Source organism: Aquarana catesbeiana, linkage group LG01, assembly GCF_042186555.1.
Source record: "Aquarana catesbeiana isolate 2022-GZ linkage group LG01, ASM4218655v1, whole genome shotgun sequence".
Lineage (NCBI taxonomy): Eukaryota > Metazoa > Chordata > Amphibia > Anura > Ranidae > Aquarana > Aquarana catesbeiana.
In genome coordinates, this window is record NC_133324.1 from 720209909 (window position 1) to 720235856 (window position 25948).

At 42.7% G+C, this 25948-nt stretch overlaps 1 protein-coding gene across 2 annotated transcripts in view; it reads left to right on the plus strand.

The window, feature by feature from the left end:
- SCOC (short coiled-coil protein) overlaps window positions 1-18311 on the plus strand; it is a 52439-nt gene extending 34128 nt beyond the window's left edge. For both annotated transcript variants that reach the window (XM_073604076.1, XM_073604085.1), the window contains exon 4: window positions 15905-18311. In XM_073604076.1, the coding sequence (XP_073460177.1) occupies window positions 15905-16047 (143 nt within the window). In that variant the 3' untranslated portion in view covers window positions 16048-18311. The remainder of the gene's footprint in view (window positions 1-15904) is intronic.
- Window positions 18312-25948: the final 7637 nt, after the last annotated feature.

Genomic DNA, 25948 nt, shown 5'->3' on the forward strand with positions numbered 1-25948 from the left:
GCTGTAAGGTAAGGGGCCTGTGCACACTGAGGTGCCCCCATCGCAGATCACCCCTCTACCCCTGACACATCTATTGTTGTGGTTCTGGACTTTACTCAGAAGTGTCACATTGGTGGCGGGATTGTTTTCTATATATTTTTATATATTTTTATATTTTTATTGTTTCACATGTTTTTTAAATTTTTTTTTTTTTTTTTATCATGTATATTAATGGGATTTATTTATATCACTCTACCTACCTATGCACTTAACATTGTATTCACCCATTGTTCACCATTTGTTATTATCTCATTGGCTTGTTTGCACCTTCATTATATGTATTATTTATTTGGATGCCATCTTATTTCTCTCATGCTATACATTTATTGGTTATTTTAATCACTTATCACAGGCACTAGTCAGTGGGCTATTGTTATTTTGTGTGTTTATAGACCCCCTTTTTTTGGGCTATTTGGCATGTGTGTTACATACACTCTAGTTTAGTATAGTCTCCCCCCCCCCCCCCTCCCTTCTTGTCCTCTCCCCATCACAGCGCAACCACCACTCCCCCCCACAACCCTTCTTTTTAATGTAAATGTGTTTCAGTAGAATGGACCCATGCATATGTTTATAATGCACGGTGAAAAAAAGTGAAAGCCTTTCTGGAGTCCAATTAGTGAATAATGAAATCTGATTGGTTGAGTTGCACACCATCCTTTTGATTTATTTAAGTCAAATAACATTCTTGACTGCATTTAAAATGATTAAACTACATACTCATCTCCTGTCAGAAATGCATTGCTTGTGATTTGATTTTGTTTTCCATTAAGTGTAATATTTTGCTGCTGTATGGCTTGTTGTGCTGTTGTGCTGTTATCCTAAATGGATCTCACGGCTGGTGATATAACAGTCAAAACGTTATGTTGATTTTTGGAGGTCTGCAATCATTTGAAAATGTTTTTATGATGGTTCACAGATTAGTCACTTGATTTGTTGTATTTGCAGAAGCAAACATCTAAATGAGTGTTCCTCAGCAGCATCTATATATCATCTTTTCACATCTTCACAAAATGCATATCCCAAGATTCCTTTCTGCAGCATATAAAGCTGGAAGTGCAGTTAGATGGCTGACTGACAGTGAGATGCTTCCATTCTCATCCAGATGTCAGCCTTCTGAAGAGAAGAAGATGGTAAGGGCTTCTTGGCCCAGGTCCTGATGTTCATCTTCAAAAGAGAGCAGCAATGATCATTGAACTATCTGAGGCTAGGTTGCGATGTCAGCCTTCTGAACAGAGGAGCAGTGATGGGTGGGGCTTTTTGAGCCAGGTCCCTGATACAGTGCCTTTTAAACAGTATTCCTACCCCTTGGAATTTTCCACATTTTGTCATGTTCCAACCAAAAATGTAAATGTATTTTATTAGGATTTTATGTGATGGACCAACACACAGTAGCAAATAATTGTGCAGTGGAAGGAAAAAGATAAATGGTTTTTAACATACTAGATTTTTTTTTTTTTTTACAAATATGTGAAAAGTGTGGCGTGCATTTGTATTCAGCCCCCCTAGGTCAATACTTTGTAGAACCATCTTTTGCGGTAATTACAGCTATAAGCCTTTTTGGGTATGTCTCCTACAAGCTCATCACATCTGGAGAGTGACATAGTTTTCAAAATATTTTACAAATATCTGAAAAGTGTGGCGTGCATTTGTATTCATTCCCCCTTTACTCTGATACCCCTAACCAAAAATCTAGTGGAACCAATTGCCTTCAGAAGTCACCTAATTAGATTTGGAGTCCACCTGCATGTAATTTAATCTCCGTATAAATACAGCTGTTCTGTGAAGCCCTCAGAGGTTTGTTAGAGAGCCTTAGTGAACAAACAGCATCATGAAGGCCAAAGAAAACCCCAGACAGGTCAAGGATAAAGTTGTAAAGAAGTTTTCAAGCAGGGTTAGGTTATAAAAAAAAATCCCAAGCTTTGAACATCTTAGAGCACTGTTCAATTCATCATCCGAAAATGCAAAGAGTATGGGACAACTGCAAACCTACCAAGACATGGCCGTCCACCTAAACTGACAGGCCGGGCAAGGAGAGCATTCATCAGAGAAGCAGCCAGAAGGCCCATGGTAACACTGGAGGAGCTGCAGAAATCCACAGCTCAGGTGGGAGAATCTGTCCACAGGGCAACTATTAGTCATGCACTCCAAAAATCTGGCCTTTATGGAAGAGTGGCAAGAAGAAAGTCATTGTTGAAAGGAAGCCATAAGAAGTCCCATTTGCAGTTTGCGAGAAGCCATGTGCGGGACAAAGCAAACATGTATAGAAAGGTGCTCTGGTCAGAAATTGAAAATTTTTGGCTTAAAAGCAAAACGCTATGTGTGGCGGAAAACAAACACTGCACATCACCCTGAATATGCATGTGTATTGCTGTCTCCCAGGGGCACGCTGGATTATTTGTATCCTGAATATGCAGCGATGGGATTGTATTGAGCCTTCAGCATTGCTGATACTAAATCCAGGATCTAAGTGGTGAATCCGGTGTTGGCCCTCCTCCCTCTAATGGCTGCTCCCTTAATTAGGAATATTGTTTACATGCCCCTGCTGAGATATTTAGCTATATCTAATATACTTTCTTACTGCTGATTGAACTTTCTCATGCTACCGTGACTTGCATAATTTTGCATTCCAATTTAAGATGGAGAGACATATTTCCTTCTCTGTCTCATCTGTGAACCTTGGCCGTGTCCTGAGGAGGCCTAACGGTGAAACGCATAGACATACAAGGGCTCACTGCACAATAATCATAGATGGTATGTGTTACAATTGTCATTGTTTTTTAGATATTGTATTTTTCAATAAATTCATATTTTTTTTTTTATACTGCTATATCTTCTCCACTGGTTCTTAGCCTAAAAAGTCCACCTCCCTGGTAATACTCGGTACTACCTTATTTTGTATCCTATTATTTCTCACCATCTTGGAGTCCTTCAGGTGTTGTGTTTTTTTTTTTTTTTTAGCAAACTCCATGCGGGCTGTCATGTGTCTTGCACTGAGGAGGGGCTTCCGTCGGGCCACTCTGCCATAAAGCCCCGACTGGTGGAAGGCTGCAGTGATGGTTGACTTTCTACAACTTTCTCCCATCTCCCGACTGCATCTCTGGAGCTCAGCCACAGCAATCTTTGGGTTCTTTTTTACCTCTCTCACCAAGGCTCTTCTCCCCCGATAGCTCAGTCTGGCTAGACGGCCAGCACTAGGAAGGGTTCTGGTCATCCCAAACATCTTCCATTTAAGGATTATGGAGGCCACTGTGCTCTTAGGAACCTTAAGTGCAGCAGAAATTTTTTTTGTAACCTTGGCCAGATCTATGCCTTGCCACAATTCTGTCTGAGCTCTTCAGGCAGTTCCTTTTGACTTCATGATTTTTATTTGCTCTGACATGCACTGTGAGCTGTAAGGTCTTATATAGACAGGTCTGTGGCTTTCCTAATCAAGTCCAATCACTATAATCAAACACAGCTGGACTCAAATGAAGGTGTAGAACTATCTCTCAAGGATGATCAGAAGAAATGGACAGAACCTGAGTTAAATATATGAGTGTCACAGCAAAGGGTCTGAATACTTAGGACCATGTGATATTTCAGTTTTTCTTTTTTAATAAATCTGCAAAAATGTCAACAATTCTGTGTTTTTCTGTCAATATGGGGTGCTGTGTGTATATTAATGAGGAAAAAACTTAAATGATTTTAGCAAATGGCCGCAATATAACAAAGAGTGAAAAATGTAAGGGGGTCTGAATACTTTCCGTCCCCACTGTAAATACCTCTAAATGGGATTTTTAAGACAATTTTGGAAAAAGAAAGACTATTCATTAAAGTTTATTTATACAAAATTTCAACATGATTAAAATATTCCCACATGGGAGACAATACAAATAAACCTATAAATGTATTATAATATTGCACAAATGATCATCCTAAAGTGTTTTTTTTCCCCACTAGCGAATGTACCATCCATGCATATTGCAGATGGTGACGAGTAGTGGGAGTTCCAACGCGTTTCAAAATGTGTATAAACTATATTCTTCTTCAGGGACTAATACCACTTCTGAAAGTATAAAATCTACATGCAATTTAGAATCCAAATAAATGAATATCATGCATAACATTTTAGAAGAATATAAGGCGTCAAACTTGCATATCTTGCTATATTATTGGAGAAGATATTCCTTCAACAAACATGGGGATCACAAATGTCTGCAGAACAAGCCTTTCCCCACATACAGGGACACTTGGAAAATCCCATAAAGGCACCCAAGATATCAAAGGAGGGAGGCAAGGATTTTGAGCTGCAAAAGTTGATTTATGTATAAATTATACTCAGTTCAAAATAGCATTGTATGTAAACCACACAAGCGATTGCTTAATCCAAATGGATAGCGACCACCCTGTAAAGGGATAAAACACAAATACTGAGCAAGGCCTTGTATATACTTAGCCAAAGTACAAACAAAGGGGCTAGGAGCAGGCTTTATTCAAGTTGATTCAAGCAGGTTGTTGTAATTTCCCCCAATACCCCCCCCCCCCAGGTGACAAAAAGGTTTTCTCCACTGCACAAACGTCCATTTTGGATTCAGTGAAGGAAGAAATGGCGCCAATCTGGTCCCCGGCATCTCCTTATATGCCCCATGTGTGCCACAGATTGTGCGAAAATGTGACACGGTGCAACGGCGTTACACGCAACGCAGCACGATGATGACCTAACGTCACGCGCAACATGACGCGATGATGACACATGCATCCGGCGCGACATGAATAGTGTGAGATAGTAACCACATACACATTCAGTGCGACATAGTGTGGCTCACGCATGACGCAAAGAAAAGACACCATGGGTGGCTACAACACCAGGATATACACATCCGGGAATGAGGACAGTGGCCATATTGGAAACTGAAACCGCCGACACAGTCTCCTCAATCCAGGAGAGGGTGCAAAAAACACTCAGTCCAAAGATTCAGGAGAGAAAATACGGCCCCAAATATGTAAATAAAGGGGCCTGGGTGTGCCGGGTATGTGGGTGAAGACCTGCAGACCAAGATCCCCATATTGAGAAGCAATGCTCTCACCATCACAGATAATGTTGAAAGCAAGAAAACATATAACAATAAAGAAGCCAAAAAAGCATCAAAACATGCCAATCAGCAAAATTATACAATATGTATGAAAAAATAATCAATAAAAAAAACCCCAAAGATGTACCATCTCAATCCATTGAAAAAGACATAGGAGTGGCAAATACCAACCCCTTGGGGAGAAAACTTCCGGCGGGAGTCTACACCCAGGAGCAAACGTCAACTACCGATATATGACACTGAAAATATTGGTGAGAACAGTATTATACGAAAAAAATGTAGATAAAAAGGAAGGAAAAATCAATCAAACCTTACCCAGATGTTATAAAAGGAAAAGTCTATTGAGGGGTTGCTACTAGGCAAATTAGTCAGTTTTGCCTGAGCTGAATCCTTCCAGAAAGTGTCTGAAGCTTTCAGCTTCATTTAAACCTGGGCGGGTAGTGGCATTAAGATATCTAATCCAGTGCATTTCGCGCTGGAGTAGAATCTTGTTCCAGTCCCCCCTCTAATTGGAATATGTACTTGATCCAAAACTGTGAAGTTGACCTTGGGCATTCTGTATCCATGCCTAATGGCTACATGTCTGCCAAGAGGAAGATACAGGTTGCCAATTTGCATACTATGCAAATGCTTGCTGTTCCTGCTGTGTCTTGCCTATAAAGAAGGCTCCACATTGACATTGCAGGAGATAGACCACACCCTGTGTCTTACAGTTTGTAAAATGTTTGATGCGAAAGCATTCCCCATTTGGTAACGTAAAAAAAGTCCTCCTGCCAATGACCTCACAATGTGAGCAGGCTCCACAAGGAAAAGTACCCCAGATCTTACATGGATCCTTCTTTGAGTCCCCTTTTGTATTCACTTTGTATGAGCATTCCACCAATAGATCCTGCCTTTTCTAGAGGTGATCTGTGGGTTAGGGGTTACTAAACCCTTGAATTGGATCCTCTGTGAGAATTGACCAATGTTTGGAAAGAATTTTCCTCAACCTTTCATGTTCGTTTGGAATAACGCAGTATAATCCTAGTAACATTGTCTCTTTTTTTTCTTCTTTTTGGTCTTGAAGATGAGCTCCTGTCTTTTATCTTATCCTGTTTTACCCTTCACACGGTTAAAAGCCTTTTTGAGGGTAGATTTAGTGTAGCCTCTGGTTAGTAATCTCTTTACTGAGCTCATCAGCTTCCTGTTGGAAATCTTCAAAAGTACATTTGCATTTTTAAGCGTAAAAATTGACTAAGGAGTATAGACTTTTTGAGGGATTCAAGGTGGAAACTGTGTGCAACAAAGTGTTGCCTACAGTTTCCTTCCTGAAGAGCCTATTGATTAGTCTACCATCTTGATCCTTAAGGTCAACTTTTTGGCTATCCGTATCCTTATGATCATACACCATGGTGAAGAACAGATTGAAATCATTGTGATTTTTCTGGTTGAGACATTCCTTTTAAGATCTCTTCTGGACCATCCCATACAAGAAGTATATCATCTATGCATCTCTGCCACATGACGCGTGTATGTGGCCAATTGATTATTCAACAAGAAATCCTTTTCCCACTCCCCCAGGTAAAGGTTGGCATAAGAGGGGGCGCAACATGTTCCCATAGCCACACCCTGTACCTGGAGGTAGTGGGAACCCTTGTACATAAAAACATTGTGTCTCAAGATAAAGTCCAACATTTGCAATATAAATTTGTTGAATTTCTACTCCTGTGTTGCTCTCTGCTGGAGTATTCGTCCAACAGCAGAAACCCCCAAATCATGGGGAATGCTATTGTACAATGATTCAACATCAATTGTTACTAAAATTGCCCAAACCAGAACTTCCATGTTCTCCAATATCTGCATGACTAATACCATCTGAGATACACCCATTACCTGAGATAATGGGTCTCCCAGGGGGGGGTTGGATATACTTATGCACTTAGGGGAGTGCATACATGGTGGGTACACAAGGGTATTTGGTGCGAAAAAATTCCCACATATCACTCGTTTTATAGCTCCCTCATTACGTGCCTCATCCACCAAGCAGTAAAACGCTTAAATCTGTCAACCAAGGAAGATGAGATTTTACGATGACATCTCCGGTTATTAAGGATCTTAAGAGATCTTTTCTCCTCTATTGAATTATCCATCAAAACTATATTGCCACCTTTTATCAGATGCTTTAATTGTTATTTTAGTGTTATCTCTTAAAGATTTTAGTGCCAGCTGTTGTTCAGGACTCAAGTTTCTAACTGTGGTATCATTTTTGATTGCCTCTATCTCTTTAGTTTATTTGACAAAGAGTGCCAAAGCTGAGTTCTGATTTAATGGAGGGAATTTGTGTGATTTCCTCTTAAATTTTTTTTTTCTGGGGACTATCCTGTTTTTTTTCATTATCCTCACTGTCCAAGTCATCGTCCCAAAAATCGTTAGATGATTCACTTTCCTGCAGCAGCAGATAAAGGTCACGAAGGGCCTTAGAATCCGCTGCTGTAAGATTAGGGGCTTTACCACTTTAGGATGATTATTTTTGCAATATTATGTCTCCCATGTGGGAATCTTTTAATCATGTTGAAATTTTGTATAAATAAACTTTTTTTAAATGAATATATATCTTTTTTGTTTTTCCAAAATTGCCTTAAAAATCCTATTTTTAGAGGTAGTTACATTTTTTTCAATACAGGGCAATCTTAGAAGAAAACCTGCTAGTCTGCAAAAGACTTGAGTCTGGGGCAGAGGTTCAACTTCCAGCAGGACAATGACCCTAAACATACAGCCAGAGCTACAATAGAATGGTTTATATCAAAGCATATTCATGTGTTAGAATGGCCCAGTCAAAGTCCAGACCTAAATCCAATTGAGAATCTGTGAAAATTGCTGTCTCTCCATCCAATCTGACAGAGCTTGAGCTATTTTGCAAAAACGAATGGGCAAAAATGTCACTGTAGATGTGCAAAGCTGGTAGAGACATCCCCAAAAAGTCTTGCAGCTGTAATTGCAGTGAAAGGTGGTTCTACAAAATAATGACTCAGGGGGACTGAATACAAATGCACTCCACACTTTTCAGAAATTTTTGTAAACTGTTTACCGTTTTCCTTCTACTTCACAATTATGTGCCACTTTTGTTTTGGTCTAGCACATAAAATCCCAATAAAATACATTTTATGTGTTTGGTTGTAACATGACAAAATGTGGAAAATTTCAAGGGTTATAAATACTTTTTCAAGGCACCGTATCAGTTCTCTGAAGAGCGGAGCATTGAAGGTTGGGATTTTTTGACGCCATGGCCACATTGGCGGTAAAGCACAAGAAAGGGTTAAAACTGCCTGTGTTGGCGGCGCTTCTGAAGCGCTTTACAGGCGCTTCAGAAGCACTGCCCATTAATTCCAATGGGCAGGGGCGCTGTATACAGTGCTCTTACACCACCCCAAGGATACTGCTCGCAGGACTTTTTTTCCCGTCCCGCAAGCAGACCGCCCCAGTGTGAAAGCACTTGGGCTTTCACACTGGGGAAGCATGAGAGGCAGTTTTCAGGTGCTTTACAGGTGCAATTTTTTTATCGCTAAAACTCCTGCAAACTGCCTCAGTGTGAAAACAGCCTTAGAGAGAATGAGTAGTGGGTCAGGTTTTTTCAGCCAAGACCCTGAAATCAGTCTTCTGCAGAGAATGCAGGGATGAGTGAGGCTTCTTAAGCCAGGTCCTAATGTCAATCTTCTGAAGAGAGAAGCAGTGATGGATGGTATTTGGCTTGTGCTGGGTTGGGTGGACATTAGGTTTGCAGAATGAAAGATGTCCTGATATTTAACGTATACATTTCTTTCTCGTACATCACGGGACACATTGCCTCAGTAATTACTGATGGGTTATATAGGGTATCGCTAGGTGATTGGACACCGACACACCCTAAACAGGAAGTTCAACCCCCCTATATAATCCCTCCCCTTACAGGGATACCTCAGTTTTTTCGCAAGTGTCTTAGGTGTTGGTCACGTGTAAAGATGTGCTGTGCTGAGCTCCAAAGGGAATATCCTAATCCTATACTGGGGCAAGCCAGGCGAACTGTATCCATTTCAAAGTGTCCTTTCTAGGCCGAATTGGATGGTACCCGGGCCTCGTGTCCGAAGAAACGAGGTTTCACCTGTAACGCTTCTCTTTTTAGAGAGATGGACCCCGCATTTCAGAATTTGTTTTTTCTAGCCTTATTCTTGGCCGGGTGCTTTACAGGCCCAGAACTGTGGATCCCCTATCCATAGGGGGCCCCAGTCTCTGAAGGTTTTCCAAACGGAGCCCACCGTGAGAGGTGAAGATTGGGTCTATATAACAAAACCCTGCAGCTGGATAAGGTAAGGGAGATTCCACTGAATTTTTTAATTCTAGTAGGTTTCTCCTTTAAGTAAATGTATGCTATGCCTATTGTTACCACCGGGGGCTGCCAAGAGCACATACCTTCACATGCTTGATTGTCTGTCTCAGTGTTCACACTGCACAGCTCCTCCAGCCGAGCTCCAGGTAGGATGGGATGGGGGGCTCTTCCTGCAGGGATATCCCCCCAGGATTAGGGGGGGGGGCCGCGGTGGTCTGAAAGGCGGTAGTATACCGCACTGCCGCCGCCACCACTGCCATTACTATTTGGCAGATCCCATCATCTGCTGGCTCTCTCCTTCCTCCTCCACCCCAGCCTCCCCTCCACGCTTGTCCCGGAGGGTCAGCTCGCGCTGAAAAGAGCAAGTTTTTTGAAAAAGCAAGGAGAGGGGCGGAGCGTCAGTGCGACGTCCGGCGTGCTTAGACGCCCACATCGCTGGCTGCACAGGCTATGTGAAGCACACTTTTCAGGTGCACACAGCCTATGGAGGGACACAGAGCTGACGGTCGTATGTAAGGTGGGACACAGGCATTCTCGTAGGCAACATTTACTAAGAAAAATTTGACTGGGCATTGGTAGCAGCAGCAGTTGCTGGACTACATCGCTCAGCAGTCAGTGTTTCATTTGTGTGATACCTCCACCTTGTTTGCTTGGCACTATGGGTAGAAGAGGTACAAATACCCCAAAAACCAGAGGCTCTAGGGGATCTCCCTCAGGCTCTGAGGACCCCCCCTTCTGCAGCGACTTCCCCCCCCGAAGGACCTGGGATGGCCGGCCAGGGAGAGCCGTTGGGGTCAGGGGCTGCATCTGCTTCTGGCACTTCAGCCCCTGTATATATTATGCAGGAGGTTTTTTCCTCAACCATTAATGGACTAGAGGAAAGATTAATGGCCTTAATTGCATCTTCACTCAGTGGAAGAAAACGCATTAGGTCTTCCTCTGTTACCCAGGACCCTCAGACAGAGGAGCTCTGGGAAAAAGGAGAAGAATCCCTTTCAGAGGATCGGCATGGAACTGATGATTCCTCCTCTGAGGAATCAAGTGGAGAAGGGCCCTCTTCAGCTTCTCAAGATGAGAAGGTCTTAGTACAGATCCTTGCTGGATTGGTCCGCTCCACATTTAAATTACCCATATCTGAGTCAGAACCCTCTTCTTCTTTGGGGTCACTGAAGCCTCCTCAAACAACACATGCTTTTCCTGTTCATAATTTGCTAGAAAAGCTCATTTATTCTGAGTGGGATCACCCAGATAAATGTTTTTTTCCGCCTAAAAAGTTTTCAACACTTTATCCGATGGAAGAAAAGGTTATAAAGATGTGGGGGATACCGGCCGTTGATGCCGCCATTTCCTCCGTAAATAAAAGTCTGACTTGTCCTGTAGACAATGCTCAGGGATCCTGTTGATAAAAAAAATGGAATCCCTGTTGAAAGATATTTTCTCCTTAGCAGGTTCAGTAGCTCAAGCTGCAGTGGCAGCGATCGGAGTCTGTCAATACTTAAGAGACCATGTTAAGCAGGACCTCAAAGTTCTACCTGAACAGCAGGCCCAGGGGTTGGCTAACCTTCCAGCGGCCTTATGTTTTGCTGTTGACGCCATCAGAGATTCTATTATCCAAACCTCTAGTCTTTCACTTGGGTTGGTGCATATGCGTAGAATCTTATGGTTGAAAAATTGGTCAGCCGAGGCACCATGTAAGAAACTTCTGGCTGGATTTCCATTTAGTGGTGCAAGGCTGTTTGGAGAGGATTTGGATAATTATATCCAAAAGATCTCTAGTGGGCAAAAGCACGCTTACCTGTTAAAAAAAGGCATAAGCGTCCCTCTTGCAAACGGGCTCTTTCCCCAGTGCCAGGAGCATCAGCCTCCAGGCAGTTGCGACGGCCTCCTCCCGTCAGGGTCTAGAAATAAATTTCAAAGTCCACCCCAGGGACAAAAGAAGTCCTGGGGGGAAGAAGCCTACTAGACAAAACGCTAAAGCCTCCTTATGAAGGAGCTCCCCCGCTCGCTCGGGTGGGGGGAAGACTACTACGGTTCTCAAAGCTCTGGCAGGAGGATTTCCAGGACAGATGGGTAATCTCCATGGTAACTCTAGGTTACAAACTGGAGTTTCAAGAATTCCCCTCTCCTCGTTTCCTCGGATCAAATGTCCTCAGGGATCCAGAGAAAAAGCAGTCGCTCCTTCTAGCATTAGAGCGACTATTGTCGCAAAAGGTCATCGTGGTGGTTCCCACGAAAGATCAAGGATTGGGATTTTATTCCAACCTTTTTACGGTTCAAAAACCAAATGGAGATGTCAGACCCATCCTGGATCTAAATCGATTCCTAAGAATTCGATCCTTTCGCATGGAATCAATCCGGTCAGTAGTCTCCATCCTACAGGGAGGAGAATTTCTGGCATCAATAGACATCAGAGATGCGTATCTGCATGTACCCATTTTTACTGCTCATCAAAAGTACTTGCGCTTCGAAATAGAAGGACGCCATTTTCAGTTTGTGGCCCTGCCTTTCGGGCTAGCCACTGCACCTCAAGTGTTTACAAAGATCTTGGCTCCTCCTCTGGCCAGATTAAGGGCTCAAGGTATAACTGTCGTAGCATACCTAGACGACCTGCTCTTGATAGACTGGTCGGTAGCCTGTTTGAGCGGGAACTTGGTGACCACAGTCAACTACCTGAAACACCTAGGTTGGATTCTCAACCTAGAAAAGTCTTTCTTAAAACCAGTAAGAAGACTATAGTATTTGGGCCTGGTCATAGACACAAGCCAAGAGAAGGTATTTTTACCTCAGGCAAAGATCACTACCTTAAGAGAGCTGATTCTAGTAGTCAGGACCAAAAAGAGTCCTTCTGTCCGTCTTTGTATGAGGCTGCTGGGAAAGATGGTGGCTTCATTCGAAGCTGTTCCCTCAGTGCTCAGTTTAATTCAAGACTGCTGCAACACAGTATCCTGTCTGCTTGGAACAAAAAGGTTGAGGCATTAGATTTTCCGATGCACCTGTCTCGTGCAGTGCGTCAGAGCCTCAGTTGGTTAATACCCGAAAGCCTGCAGAAAGGGAAATCCTTTTTACTGGTTACCTGGACGGTGGTAATAAGGGATGCCAGTCTTTCGGGCTGGGGAGCAGTTCTGGAACAGTCTGCGGTCCAAGGGCAATGGTCCAAAATCGAGAGGACCTTACCCATCAACATTCTGGAGATCAGTGCGGCATATCTAGCCCTAAAGGCCTGAACTCTCAGGCTACAGGGTTGCCCTGTCAGGATCCAGTCCGACAATGCGACAGCAGTGGCTTATGTCAATCATCAAGGAGGCACCAGGAGTCGGGCAGCTCAGAGAGAAGTGAACCAGATTTTAGTCTGGGCAGAAAAGCATGTGCCATGCATATCGGCAGTTTTCATTCCGGGGATAGAGAACTGCCAGGCGGACTATTTGAGTCGCCAGTGGTTATTCCCAGGGGAATGGTCTCTTCACCTCGATGTCTTTTGGGCCATATGCCAAAGATGGGGGGTTCCAGATGTACATCTCTTTGCATCCAGATTGAACAAAAAGATCGACAAGTTTGTGGCAAGAACAAAGGATCCTCTTGCATACGGGACAGATGTGTTGGTGATTCCGTGGCATCGGTTCTCACTGATTTATGCATTCCCTCCTGTTCTGCTACTGCCACGACTCCTTCGCAGGATCAGGCAGGAAAAGAAGTCGGTACTTCTAGTGGCCCCAGCTTGGCCCAGGAGAGCTTGGTATGCAGAAATAGTAAGGATGACAGTGGGTTCCCCATGGACCCTACCGTCACGTCCAGACCTGTTATCTCAAGGTCCAGTGTTCCATCCTGCCTTACAAACGCTGAATTTGACGGTTTGGCTATTGAAGCCCACATTCTGAAGAGTCGTGGGCTTTCAGGTCCGGTAATCTCTACCTTGATCAATGCAAGGAAGCCAGCTTCCAGAGTGATTTATCATAGAGTCTGGAAAGCTTATGTATCCTGGTGTGAATCCAGGGGTTGGCATCCCAGAAAATATGTAATAGGTAGAATTCTTGACTTTCTACAAATGGGATTAGAAATGAAGCTGGCCTTGAGTACCATCAAGGGCCAGGTCTCGGCCTTATCAGTATTATTTCAACGGCCACTTGCTTCACATTCTTTGGCCCGAAACTTTATGCAGGGGTTGACGCGTCTTAATCCTCCGGTTAAGGCGTCCCTATACCCCTGGGACTTGAACTTTGGTTCTATCAGATTTACAGAAACAGCCTTTTGAACCAATACGTCAAATTCCCTTGGTCTTATTGACAAGAAAGTTGATTTTTCTGGTAGCCATTTCTTCTGCTAGAAGAGTATCAGAATTAGCAGCTCTTTCCTGTAAAGAGCCTTATTTAATCATACACAAGGATAGAGTGGTGTTGCGCCCTCATCCTAGCTTTCTACCGAAAGTGGTTTCAGGTTTTCATCTAAACCAAGATATTGTTCTGCCTTCCTTTTTTCCAGATCCCTGTTCTACGGAAGAAAGGTCACTACATTCTTTGGATGTAGTAAGAGCAGTCAAGGCCTATCTGAAAGCAACTGCTCAAATTTGCAAAACGGATGTTTTGTTCGTACTGCCAGGAGGTCCCAATAGAGGACAGGCAGCGTCTAAGTCTACCATTTCAAAGTGGATTCGACAAATGATTATTCAAGCTTACGGTTTGAAACAGAAAATTCCACCTTTTCAAATCAAGGCACACTCCACAAGGGCTGTTAGTGCTTCTTGGGCGGTGCATCACTAGGCCTCTATGGCTTAAATCTGCAAGGCCGCAACTTTGTCTTCAGTCCATACATTCACCAGATTTTATCAGGTGGATGTGGGAAGGCATGAGGATATCGCCTTTGAGCGTAGTGTGCTGCAGGCAGCAGTACGAGGTCCTCAGGTGTGATTACACCCTACTTGTGTGGTCCCCTCCCCTCAAATAGCATTGCTCTGGGACGTCCCATCAGTAATTACTGAGGCTCTGTGTCCCGTGATGTACGAGAAAGAAAATAGGATTTTTACGACAGCTTACCTGTAAAATCCTTTTCTTTGATGTACATCACGGGACACAGAGGTCCCGCCCCTCTTCTAATACACTTATATTGCTTTGCTACATATATAATTTTTAAGGTACCCATGTAGCGCCATCAATCTATGCAGCGCTCCACACACACCCACACCAGTCCCCACCCCCAAGGGGTCTGCAATCCAAGGTCCCCAACTCACCCATACACCAGGGCCAATTTTTTGACAGAAGCCAATAAACCTAACAGCATGTCTTTGGAGTGTGGGAGGAAACCGGAGTACCCGGAGTAAACTCACGCAGACACAGGGAGAACATGCAAACTCCAGGCAGGTAGTGTCGTGGTTGGGATTCGAACCAGCGACCCTATTGCTGCGAGGCGAGAGTGCTAACCACTACACCACTGTGCTGCCCATGATGTACATCAAAAGAAAAGGATTTTACAGGTAAGCTGTCATAAAAATCCTATTTTTTGGATTTTTGCTAAAGATGCTTTAAAGGACAAGTTCAAGATGCTTTAAAGGACAAGTTCACTTTGGGGACATGTTACACCCGTTTTTATGGCGGAACCTGCCCCCACTGCTGCAGCCGCTGTCTGCTCCTCTTTCATTCTCCCTGTGGCAACAGTACAGGGAGACGTTTCCCATACTAGCTGTCGCTTTTTTAAAAACAGTGTGGCCGTGCGGGGCACAGAGCTCTGTGTATGAATGAACTATGAGTCCCGACATCCTTTGCGGCTGTCGGCTTGTAGTTTTCAACGGACCACCACGGCACTGTGAGAGCTGTGGTAGTTCATTGGTTCTTCCTGTCAGAATGCATCAGCTTCCTGGTATGATCAAGCAGATCTGTAGGAGTCCTGCATGGCATCGGCAATCTGCTAGCCGCTGGTGCAATGCTTTCTAGGGTCCTGCAACAAAAATAATGAATGCACCTCCTTTTTTTTTTTTTTTTTCTTTTCTTTAAAACTGCAAAGAAATGTGTGTGTGTGTATGTGTATATATATATATGTATGTATGTATGTATGTATGTATGTATGTGTGTATGTGTGTATGTGTGATATATATATATATATATATATATATATATATATATATATATATATATATAATGTGTGTGTGTGTGTGTATATAGTGTGTGTTTATTCTTCTCCTTTAAAATTTAATCGCTATGATGGGCTGCCACCTTGACCAGTAGGAATGTGTGGGAGGCAGGAGGGAGCAGGCAAAGCTCCCTCCTGCCTAGGTTTTTCAAGGCACATCTAATCTAACCCCTTAGATCTCATTGAGGTCAAACTTTAGGTAAAGAACTAATATGACTAGTAAATAAAAGATTGTTTATAGATATAAAATAGGTATACATTTTAGCAGTAAGCTTGTGCTGTCCGATATAACTTTGCATACAGGTTACACTGATAATGTTTTGTCTACATACAGATCTCTCAGCGCGCGTCGATGCTGTTAAAGAAGAAAACCTGAAGCTCAAGTCAGAAAACCAAGTTCTTGGACAGTATATTGAGAACCTCATGTCGGCCTCTAGTGTCTTCCAAACAACAGACACCAAGAGCAAGCGGAAGTAGTGCATCTTTTGCCTTCACTGGTTTTACTTGTACAGTACCTGAGTAGAATATGTGGGTCCAGTTAGTATAGAATGTGCATTCAACCAGACAATAATTGTGTAGATCGGTTCTATGTTCAGTGACTGCACAAACAATACTACATTAATAAAATGGCTTCACTGTTTTTTAATATATTAACAATAATATAAGTTAACAGGAAACCAAAGGCCAACACATGCAGTTTTGAAGTTTCACAAATCGTTGTCCTATAAATACATCAATTTTAAAATCAAAGCTTTACACCAATATCCTTGTAGATATAGTAATGTCATTTAGTCGGATAAAAAAAAAAATTACCTTCATTTAAAATTTTTTTTTGTTTAAAACTCCAATGCTCAACGTTTCCTTTTGTCTGTGCCTGCAAAAAATGACACATATACACTAGATGGATCTTGTTCTAATCCGTCAAACAAGATCCTAACTCATTTGTTTTGTTTTAGATGTTATATGTGAAATATTTAGAACTGCTCAGCCTAAAAATCTTTGTTATTTCGGATGCATATTATCCCATGCATCTTAAATGTGTTTAAATTTGTTTGCATAAGCGTAGATTTTCTATGCAGCCATCTCACACCTTCCTTGCAGCCCTTGGCTAGTTTTAGCATGTAAAAGAAATCTGCTTTAAGACATAGATGGAGGGGGCCATTGCCAATCTCTTCTTGAGAAAATGTTATTTGTCTGGTTGTCATGCTGACCCTCTTGCTCCTCCAATATTTTGCTTCATTAAAATAAATGGGTAAGGACTTGTGCTAACCCACTAGGTTTAAAACTTTGAGTTACTGATGTGGAATAAGCAGCCAGATTTGGAAAGTCAAAACAAGCTGACAGCTGGGAGATCGATAATGACAGCCTGCTTATTTTTCTTTTTATGACTGGTTTACTTTAACTGAGTTATAACTTTTCAGTAGCTCCCTGTACCTTTTTAATTACATAGATCTATTACTCAGATAAGAACATATTTGTTTTACCTTTTTTTTTTTTTTTCTTAGAAGATTAAATTTAAATTGCAGTGATCAGTTACTGTGTAAATTCCTTTTAGAGGTGGTGTAGCAGATCAACCCCCCCCCCCTTTGAGTATTTGTAGGCTTTCTCGAACCCACAAAAGCCTTTGCCAAGTGCCCCTCTCCAGTCAACATTCGGTTCTATGAGTGTGATGTACTATAACAGATGATGGCCCTTTTTGATAATGCACATCGGGGTGATGGAAGTCTTTCATAATGCAGCAGGTAACCCTTACTATGGAGCACAGAGGCATTGTTTTCTAGTAGGTGCCTTTTTTTAATGAATAAGAAATAATTTGGCATCCGCAATCGAGATTTATACGTTTGTAAATTTAGCGTTTACAGCATGAAAACCTACTCCTGTGATTTTTTTTTTTTTTTTTTTTTTTTTTTTTTTCAATAGATTTGTTTAAAAATGGCAAATCATTTTTATTTGTCTGTACCTGCAGTTTCTAATCTCATATAGGCACTGTATAAAGGTATGCTAGTCATTGGCTGCAAGATCAGTTTTACCCTTAAGCATCTTGTGTAGCTTTAATTATTTTTATTTCCTATTCTTGTTCTGCAATCCCTTTAAATTATTTAATGACACCATTCCAGCCTTAGGCTGCTTGGTTAGTATCACGTGAGCGTAATGCTGCCTTGTAAGATCAGAACAGTATTCACTGTAAAATATTGTAGGGTGTATGTGTTCATTTTAGCAAATGTGTATTTATTTTTTTGTGTCGAAATGTTTTGATTCTTTCGGTTTTGTTTACCAAACACCAAGGCTGGTGTTAGATATTTGCACCTCACAAGATTTTAAATGCTAGGCTGTGAGTGTCTAATCGGCAGATCTTTGCTTGCTAGTGTATAAGAAATGCCAGGGATCGGGGAAGGGGTGACAATGCATTACATGACTGTTTTCTTTTCTTTTTCTCATTCCCTAATTATTTAGAGAAAAAGCCCACTTTATATATTTTATACCTGACAGTTAATTGCCAACATACATGAATGTATTGTTTATTAAAGGAGCCATACTTCCTACAGTGCCAATCATGGCTGGGCATTTTCTTGAGGAGCACATGTATTAAAGTAGCACGTGTATGGGAAAACAAGGAGTTAAGGAATTTGGTGAGATGTAACTCAGTAATTACTATACTGACAAGTTTACATCCTTAGTTATTCTAATTCATTCTGTAAGAAAAAAATTCTGAAATAAAGTGTTTTTTATTTATTCCCTTCCTCTCTGTAACTGTCTTTATTCATTGTGAGGCGTTTGTGGCAATTTTCTATGCATTTTAGACCTTTTGCATTCAACTCCAGGCAGATAAATAAACATCATGAATTTTTTTACTAATTAAAAATTACGAATTCGTATCTGGCTATGAAAGGGAAGGGTAGTATCTTCTCTTTTTTCCCCCTTCTAAGGGTATATTCACACCATATGTGGTGGGACTGCGTTGGACAGCTTTTCCAGTACTTTTTTGTGTCCCCATTGGAGGGGTTTTGGATTTCCCCTCACTTCTTGCTCTGGTGACAACTCTAACCTTTTGGATTTCCCATCACTCTTGGTGATGATAGTCAGCAGGGCAAGCAGAGGGGTGATCTCCTCAAAGGGAATACAGCAAAAAACCTGACCTGAGGGTTTAATCCCTGCCCATATATCCAAAGCAAAAAGATAAAAGCTGCCTTTTATACACTCGCTTACATTTACTTGTACACTGCCTTTTTACAGAAGTACATTATAAACTGGGTTTGTATGTTATGAAAAGAGCTTGAGATTATATTGCATGTAGCCTTAGACATAGCTATAAAATATTGTAGTCAGGGTAAAATGTTTCCTCAGTATCCAGACTCTAACTACGGCAACCTGAGGTGTGCCATGGTCGCGTAGGACAGTATGCTTTTAAAGAGGGCAAAAAACATGCGAAGTAGGTATAGCCATGTAATGTTAAATGGAAAACGTATGGACAACTAGTCGAGCAGAGTAGCAAAAGCTCATTTTAACTTCCACATGGGGATCAGGAATATATCGACCATAACAGGATGACTGCCAACGCCCCACGTATTTAATAATGTGGGACGGGGCCCCTTGCTTGGATGCTGCCCCGAGTCTGAAGGAATGACCTGAAAATTGCTTCGGCTTTAACCCCAAATTAACAAGCAAAATTCTGATGTGTGAGATGAACTGTTTGGAAGCAAGAGGCTGCGTAGGGAAAGGGAGTAATGGGCTGTCGAGAGGAGCCGCTGCAAACATAGAGTAGAGTTGGTCCAAGACATCAACTGGACACCAGATAGTGTTATTTTTGTAATAGTTGATAACAAAACCCTGACCCGTCTGACTGTTTTTGTTATTGGGGAGTTGTAGCGAAAAATGATCAGGAAACGAGACTGCCTTTGAGGAGCACCGGTGCATAGTGGCTGGCTTAGGATAACTCCCCGGGTCTAAGGAAACCAAAGTAACTTAAGTAGACGGCTGCCTTGAGGACAAAGCTGGGACCTGAGCTAAAAGATGAAAGGGAAAACAAATCTGAGAGCCCTCGGAACATCTGGCCGGTGATTGGCAAATGTGACTGTCCCTGACTTTCCTGGATACCTTTCAAAATGGCTTTGATGTAATGAGCTGCAAAAATGGACGGTCTATCAGGATCATGAAGTGCTGAATACCTGAGAAGTACAACTTGATGGTATTGAATGAAAGGGACAACTCGCCATGACAATAGGCAGCAAAAGCCATCATGTATTTGACATCCCTAACCCTATTACAGGAATAGAGGTTCGTGAATCTGCAAAAACACTTCCAAGCCATCTTTTATGCCCTGAGAGTATTCCTTGACAATGAAGAATTCACAAGGTTGGCAGCCTGCACCTTGAGTGCGTTTTAATCCATTGTCAGCAGGTAGAAAGGAGGAACCGGCTTGCCCACTGGATCTGCTTCTGGGTGCTGTAGGAAGAAACGCAAAAAATCAAGACGAGATGAGGCATCAGCTGCCACATTGACACCACTGATAAACTTGCCCTGAAAATGAAATTTGTGCATTAGGCCCAACCATGTCAACCAGCACATAAAGGACATTATGAGGAGGGACCTGGATCTTCCTTTATTGATGATTTTGTATGTGTCTGAATTATCGGTAAAGAAAATGACTGACCAGACTGTGGGTCCCCATGTGACTGCTGCTATCAGATACATTTCAAACAGTGCAGAAGTCTGAGCAAACCCAGGTAAGTTGAAAACCTCCTGGGGGCCATGGACCGGCCAACCACTGACATCCAAAAATTGCTGCAAAACCCACTGAGGCTGCATTATCTGAACAAATTCTGGGGGACATGGCAGTGTGTAGATGGATAAACATGGAGATGCCATTCTAGTTGCACAAGAACTGATCCCACATGCATCGGCTTGTAAATTCACTGCGGAATCGGTGTTCTGGCACAGGGGTAGGAGAGCCAACCTTGAAACAAAAGACCTGCCCTGAAGAATGAGCCTCATGGCAAAGTTGAGCATGCCCAAAAGTTACTGTAAATCCTTCCTAGAGCAAACGGGGGACCTGACCAGATTGTGATTAGTCCCTCGTATCATGACTCTCCTGGGCCAAACTAGCAATTGGTGTCTAGAGTAATAACTAAAAAGGTAATGACAGTGGAAGGCCCTTACACCTTGTGGGCAGCCATGGGGATGTTCAAATCAGAAAACTGTTCCGTGAGTGATTTGAGATCCCTGGGAGACTGCACAAAAAAATCATCCAAACAATTAATGACCTTGTGACGTTTTGCGGTTGTACAATATCCAATTGAGAGCTAAGGCAAAAGTATTAAAGAGCCAAGGACTGCTCTTGGACCCAAAGGTCAATTTTGTTGCAAAATACTGATCACGCCATTGGAACCCATGCCGTTGCCAGAGGGCCGGCTTGATGCGGCAGAGTTTGAAAGCATTAGAAATAACCATGTGCCCCTACCTGTCTGTAAAATGCACTGAATGGCCAAGTCCACTGATGGGTATTGCAGTGAAAATTCTTCTGAAGGAATGAGAATTGAGACTAGGTACGTGAGCAATGAGAGGAGCAGACAAGTCATGGATTAACCAATATTTATTTGAAAAATTTCCCTTGACCACACCGGTATGGCTAACCCTCTACATGATGAAAGGTGCATAAAGGAATGGTCCTATGACAAAACCCTTGAATACCTCAACTTGTAACAATTCATCAACTAATAGGGCATTACTCTCCGCAGATAAGTTGACACATTCAAAAGTCTCCAATGGTAATGTGATGAGGCCTGTATGAAAACCGTCAGAAAAACCTTTCATGAGAAATAGTCTGAGAGCTGGGGATGGGTGGTGTACCAACCAGAACCCTAAAATATACACGTTGACTCGGCTCAGTCAAGAAGATCTGGACGACTTAATGGGACAGGTGGACTTGGGGTGTGCTCTGAAGCAGTTGGCACAGATATGAAGAAGTCTACATTGATTGTAAGTACAGGCCAAGTAATTGAAATTATTACATAGCAGCGCCTTACCTAGCTAATGTATGGGTCTGGCCAGTTTGTCTACCTGACCCGATGGCCCTGTGGAGGATTCGCTGGACATCTGCCTGGTGGTACCCGTAGGCAAGGAGTGCTCCAGATTGGGAAAACAATTGGTGGTGTGAGCTGATGACTGCCAATTGCTACATATTGGAGATTTCTGATTGGCACCTTGTGGGGATAAAGATCCGACTCCTCTCTCCTGCTGGGACTAACTGCGCAAATGACATCTCTAAAAAATGCCGAAGGAAAGAACAAATTCTGCTATGCTAAGTTTGCGATTGGGTCAGATCTCTTGTTTTGAGAACCACAGAGACTTCCCCGCAAGCATAAGACTTGTTTTTGACAATGTCCTGCGAAGCTATGAGCAGGGACGCTAGATTTATATCTTTCCCATCTAAGATATCTTTCTTGACATTGACAGGGAAGTGCGCAGGTGATACGGATGGCAGCACTGCTAGTGGCGAAGGAACTGCTACAGGCAACGGCACACTGGTATTACCTGAAGAGGTGGTAGATTGCACAGGGGCTATGGGAGCAGCTGAAACTTCCTCTCTGGCCGGACGGGCAGGCGGGCCTCAATCACATCCATCCTATCTTGCAGCTGTTGTACGGAAGTAGAGAGAGTATTTAGAACTGCATGAATCTGGGTCAGTGCCGTGAGGCAAGGACACATGCTCTGCACTGGTGGATGGCTGTGGCTGGGGCAGGCTTGGGCATAGTAGTCTAAACAACTCTGCTTTCCTGACTGTGGTTGAGAAGGGAATTCCCCTACGTTGGAGCTCTGCTACGAGCTTTGGTATAGTCCAGTTCTCAGAGATGGGGCGCTACAATGCTCTGAACCCCTAACTTGAGTAGGAGGGATGAAGACAAATTTGTCGCTCCAACACGTTCAAATGTGTGGAAAAACCAACTAGAGACCATCAGATCAAAAACCAAACTTAGTTCCTGAAAACTATGATACTTCCGTGCCTAACCATGTATGAAGATGTAGGTGCTGTAAACAAAACAAACAGGAACAGCGCGTGATGAAGAAACCTAGTGACCGTAACCCCCCTGTGTGTATGCAGTAGGCAAGCCTGAGTAACCTGTAGCGCAAAGACAGGCAATTAAAAAAAAAAAAAAAAATACTCAGAGCTTGTACCTACAGACAGTGGTAGGCAGAAAATAGGAATGTAAGGTGACGTGCAACATATGATATACAGGCAAGAAGACTGTAAGCATTACAATAATTTAAAAACAAAACCTCAGCCTGTACGGATCTGTAGACATGACAGATCCTGATGTGTGATGCAACTAACTATATGACCCATAATGAAAGACACACAGAACATACCTTGCTGTTCCTGAATGTAAATGTGGAATCCACCTGCAACAACATCATGACGTATGCACTGAATAATGTGATGGAAATACAAGCAGGAAATTGAAAACTGACATTTGTGCGACAAACCAAATGTGGAACCACCTGTACAGATTGTAATCTGCGCACCGTGGCGGGAGAAGGGTGAACCTGCGGCAGAGAAAGAAAGAAAAACCTAAAAACCATAAGACCCCACCTTTAAAAAATATATATATATATAATAATTTAAGGGGGCTGGGTGGAACCCGGCTGTGCGTGCCCTGGCCCGCCTGCAACATGAATCATGGTGGTAACATGTATGATGGAGTGGCAGCCCAAATGAGGTGCTGAACGTGGCCACCAAGCTGTGGCACAACAAGACTCAGCAGTTTGCATGAGTGAAGCCAGTGAGGTTCCCAGTGCTGTGGCCCCTGGTGCTTGTGTGGCTGACAGCTGAGCCAGAACTACCACCAAGGACTGGCTCAGTGATGCACGTGGGTGTCAGGTGACTTGGTGAAACCCCCAAGTAAATGGTGTAGCAGCCCATGAAGGAACAACTAGCAGTGACAGCTCCTGAATTGACTGAGCCCCCCCCCCCCCCCCATGGTATAGCACCTGCATATCTCTCTCCCCCCGACATCCTGGCCCCGCATCTACCAGAATGCTGCATGCTTTGGTGCACCATCCGTGGTAGGTACCTGAACCATTTAGCCGAGCTGTTTGACCACTGGAGGAGAACAGTAGATGAGTGGAGCGTCCATACTGCAAATCTCACCGCCGTACGATACCCAGAAATGACATCACCGACACCTTCCATGCACGATCCGGAACAAGATCTTCCTGTGATACACATGCTGCAACCTGCCTGACAGCCGAGACACACCGATGAGATGAAAGCTGGATGGGGGGCAGAGTCTCCACACTGCTTGACACGGAAGTGACGCGTCGACTGCTTTCCCAACCAGAAATGCCAGCCGACGAGTGTGTAGTGAAGGAGAGGGGATAATAAGCCCCAGAATCCTCCTACAAACTCGGGCTAGGCAATGGACAGCCTTTATATATGTACACACACACACAGTGGATATAAAGAGTCTACACACCCTTGTTAAAATGTCAGTTTTCTGTGATGTAAACAAAATGAGACAAAGCTAAATCATTTCGGAATTTTTTCCACCTAAAATGTGAAAGCTGAAGTTTCTCCTAATGTTCAGCTTTCTAGCATAAGCTTTTGAAGGTTTAGTGCCAACATTGTCTGGTATTTGGAACTGTTCATAATTCCCTCTAACTTGATTAAGGCCCCCGTTTCAGCTGAAGAAAAACAGCCCCAGAGCATGATGCTGCCACCACCATGCTTCACTGTGTGTATGTGTTCTTTTGGGGATGTGCAGTGTTGTTTTTGCACCAAACATATCTTTTGGAATTAAGGCTAAAAAGTTCAACCTTGGTTTCATCAGACCATAACACATTTTCCCCACATGATTTTGGGAGACTTCAGATGTGTTTTTGCAAAATTTAGCCAGGCTTGGATGTTCTTCGTAAGAAAAGGCTTCCGTCTTGCCACTACCCCATAGCATGTTGCATGTACCACACAGCCGGTACTTGCCAGATATTCCTGCAGCTCATTTAATGTTGCTGTAGACCTCTTGGCAGCCTCCCTGACCAGTTTTTCTTCTCGTCTTTTCATCAATTTTGGAGGGACGTCTACTTCTTGGTAATGTCACTGTTGTGCCATATTTTCTCCACTTGATGATGACTGTCTTTATTGTGATGCACGTGATCTAATGCCTTGGAAGTTCTTTTGTACCCTTGTCCTGACTGATACCTTTTGAGAATGAGATCCCTCTGATGCTTTGGAAGCTCTCTGCAGACCATGACTTTTGCTGTAGGATGCGACTAAGAAAATGTCAGGAAACACTTACTAGAACAGCTGAATTTTAGTTGGGGTAATCAGAGTTGTTTGTTTTTCAATTGCAATGTACAGTTTACAGGTCACATTAAAAGGTGTAAAAAAAAAAAAAAAAAAAGAAATATTGGACAGAGAAACCATTTCAGAACTTTTTCAATCACAGAAACCTGCCATTTTAACATTTAAAAAAAAAAAAAAAAATATATATATATACATATATACACACACCCTTCCAAGGGATTTATATACAGTCAGGTCCATAAATATTGATACATCGACACAATTCTAATCTTTTTGGCTCTATACACCACCACAATGGATTTGAAATGAAACAAACAAGATGTGCTTTAACTGCAGACTTTCAGCTTTAATTTGAAGGTATTTACATCCAAATCAGGTGAACGGTGTAGGAATTACAACAGTTTGTATATGTGCCTCCCACTTTTTAAGGGACCAAAAGTAATGGGACAGATTAACAATCATTCATCAAACTTTCACTTTTTAATACTTGGTTGCAAATCCTTTGCAGTCAATTACAGCCTGAAATCTGGAATGCATAGACATCACCAGACGCTGTGTTTCATCCCTGGTGATGCTCTGCAGGCCTCTACTGCAACTGTCTTCAGTTCCTGCTTGTTCTTGGGGCATTTTCCCTTCAGTTTTGTCTTCAGCAAGTGAAATGCATGCTCAATCGGATTCAGGTCAGGTGGTTGACTTGGCCATTTCATAATATTCCACTTCTTTCCCTTAAAAAACTCTGTGGTTGCTTTCGCAGTATGCTTTGGGTCATTGTCCATCTGCACTGTGAAGCGCCGTCCAATGAGTTCTGAAGCATTTTGCTGAATATGAGCAGATAATATTGCCCAAAACACTTCAGAATTCATCCTGCTGCTTTTGTCAGCAGTCACATCATCAATAAATACAAGAGAACCAGTTCCATTGGCAGCCATACATGCCCACTCCATGACACTACCACCACCATGCTTCACTGATGAGGTGGTATGCTTTGGATCATGAGCAGTTCCTTTCCTTCTCTGTACTCTTCTCTACCCATCACTCTGGTACAAGTTGATCTTGGTCTCATCTGTCCATAGGATGTTG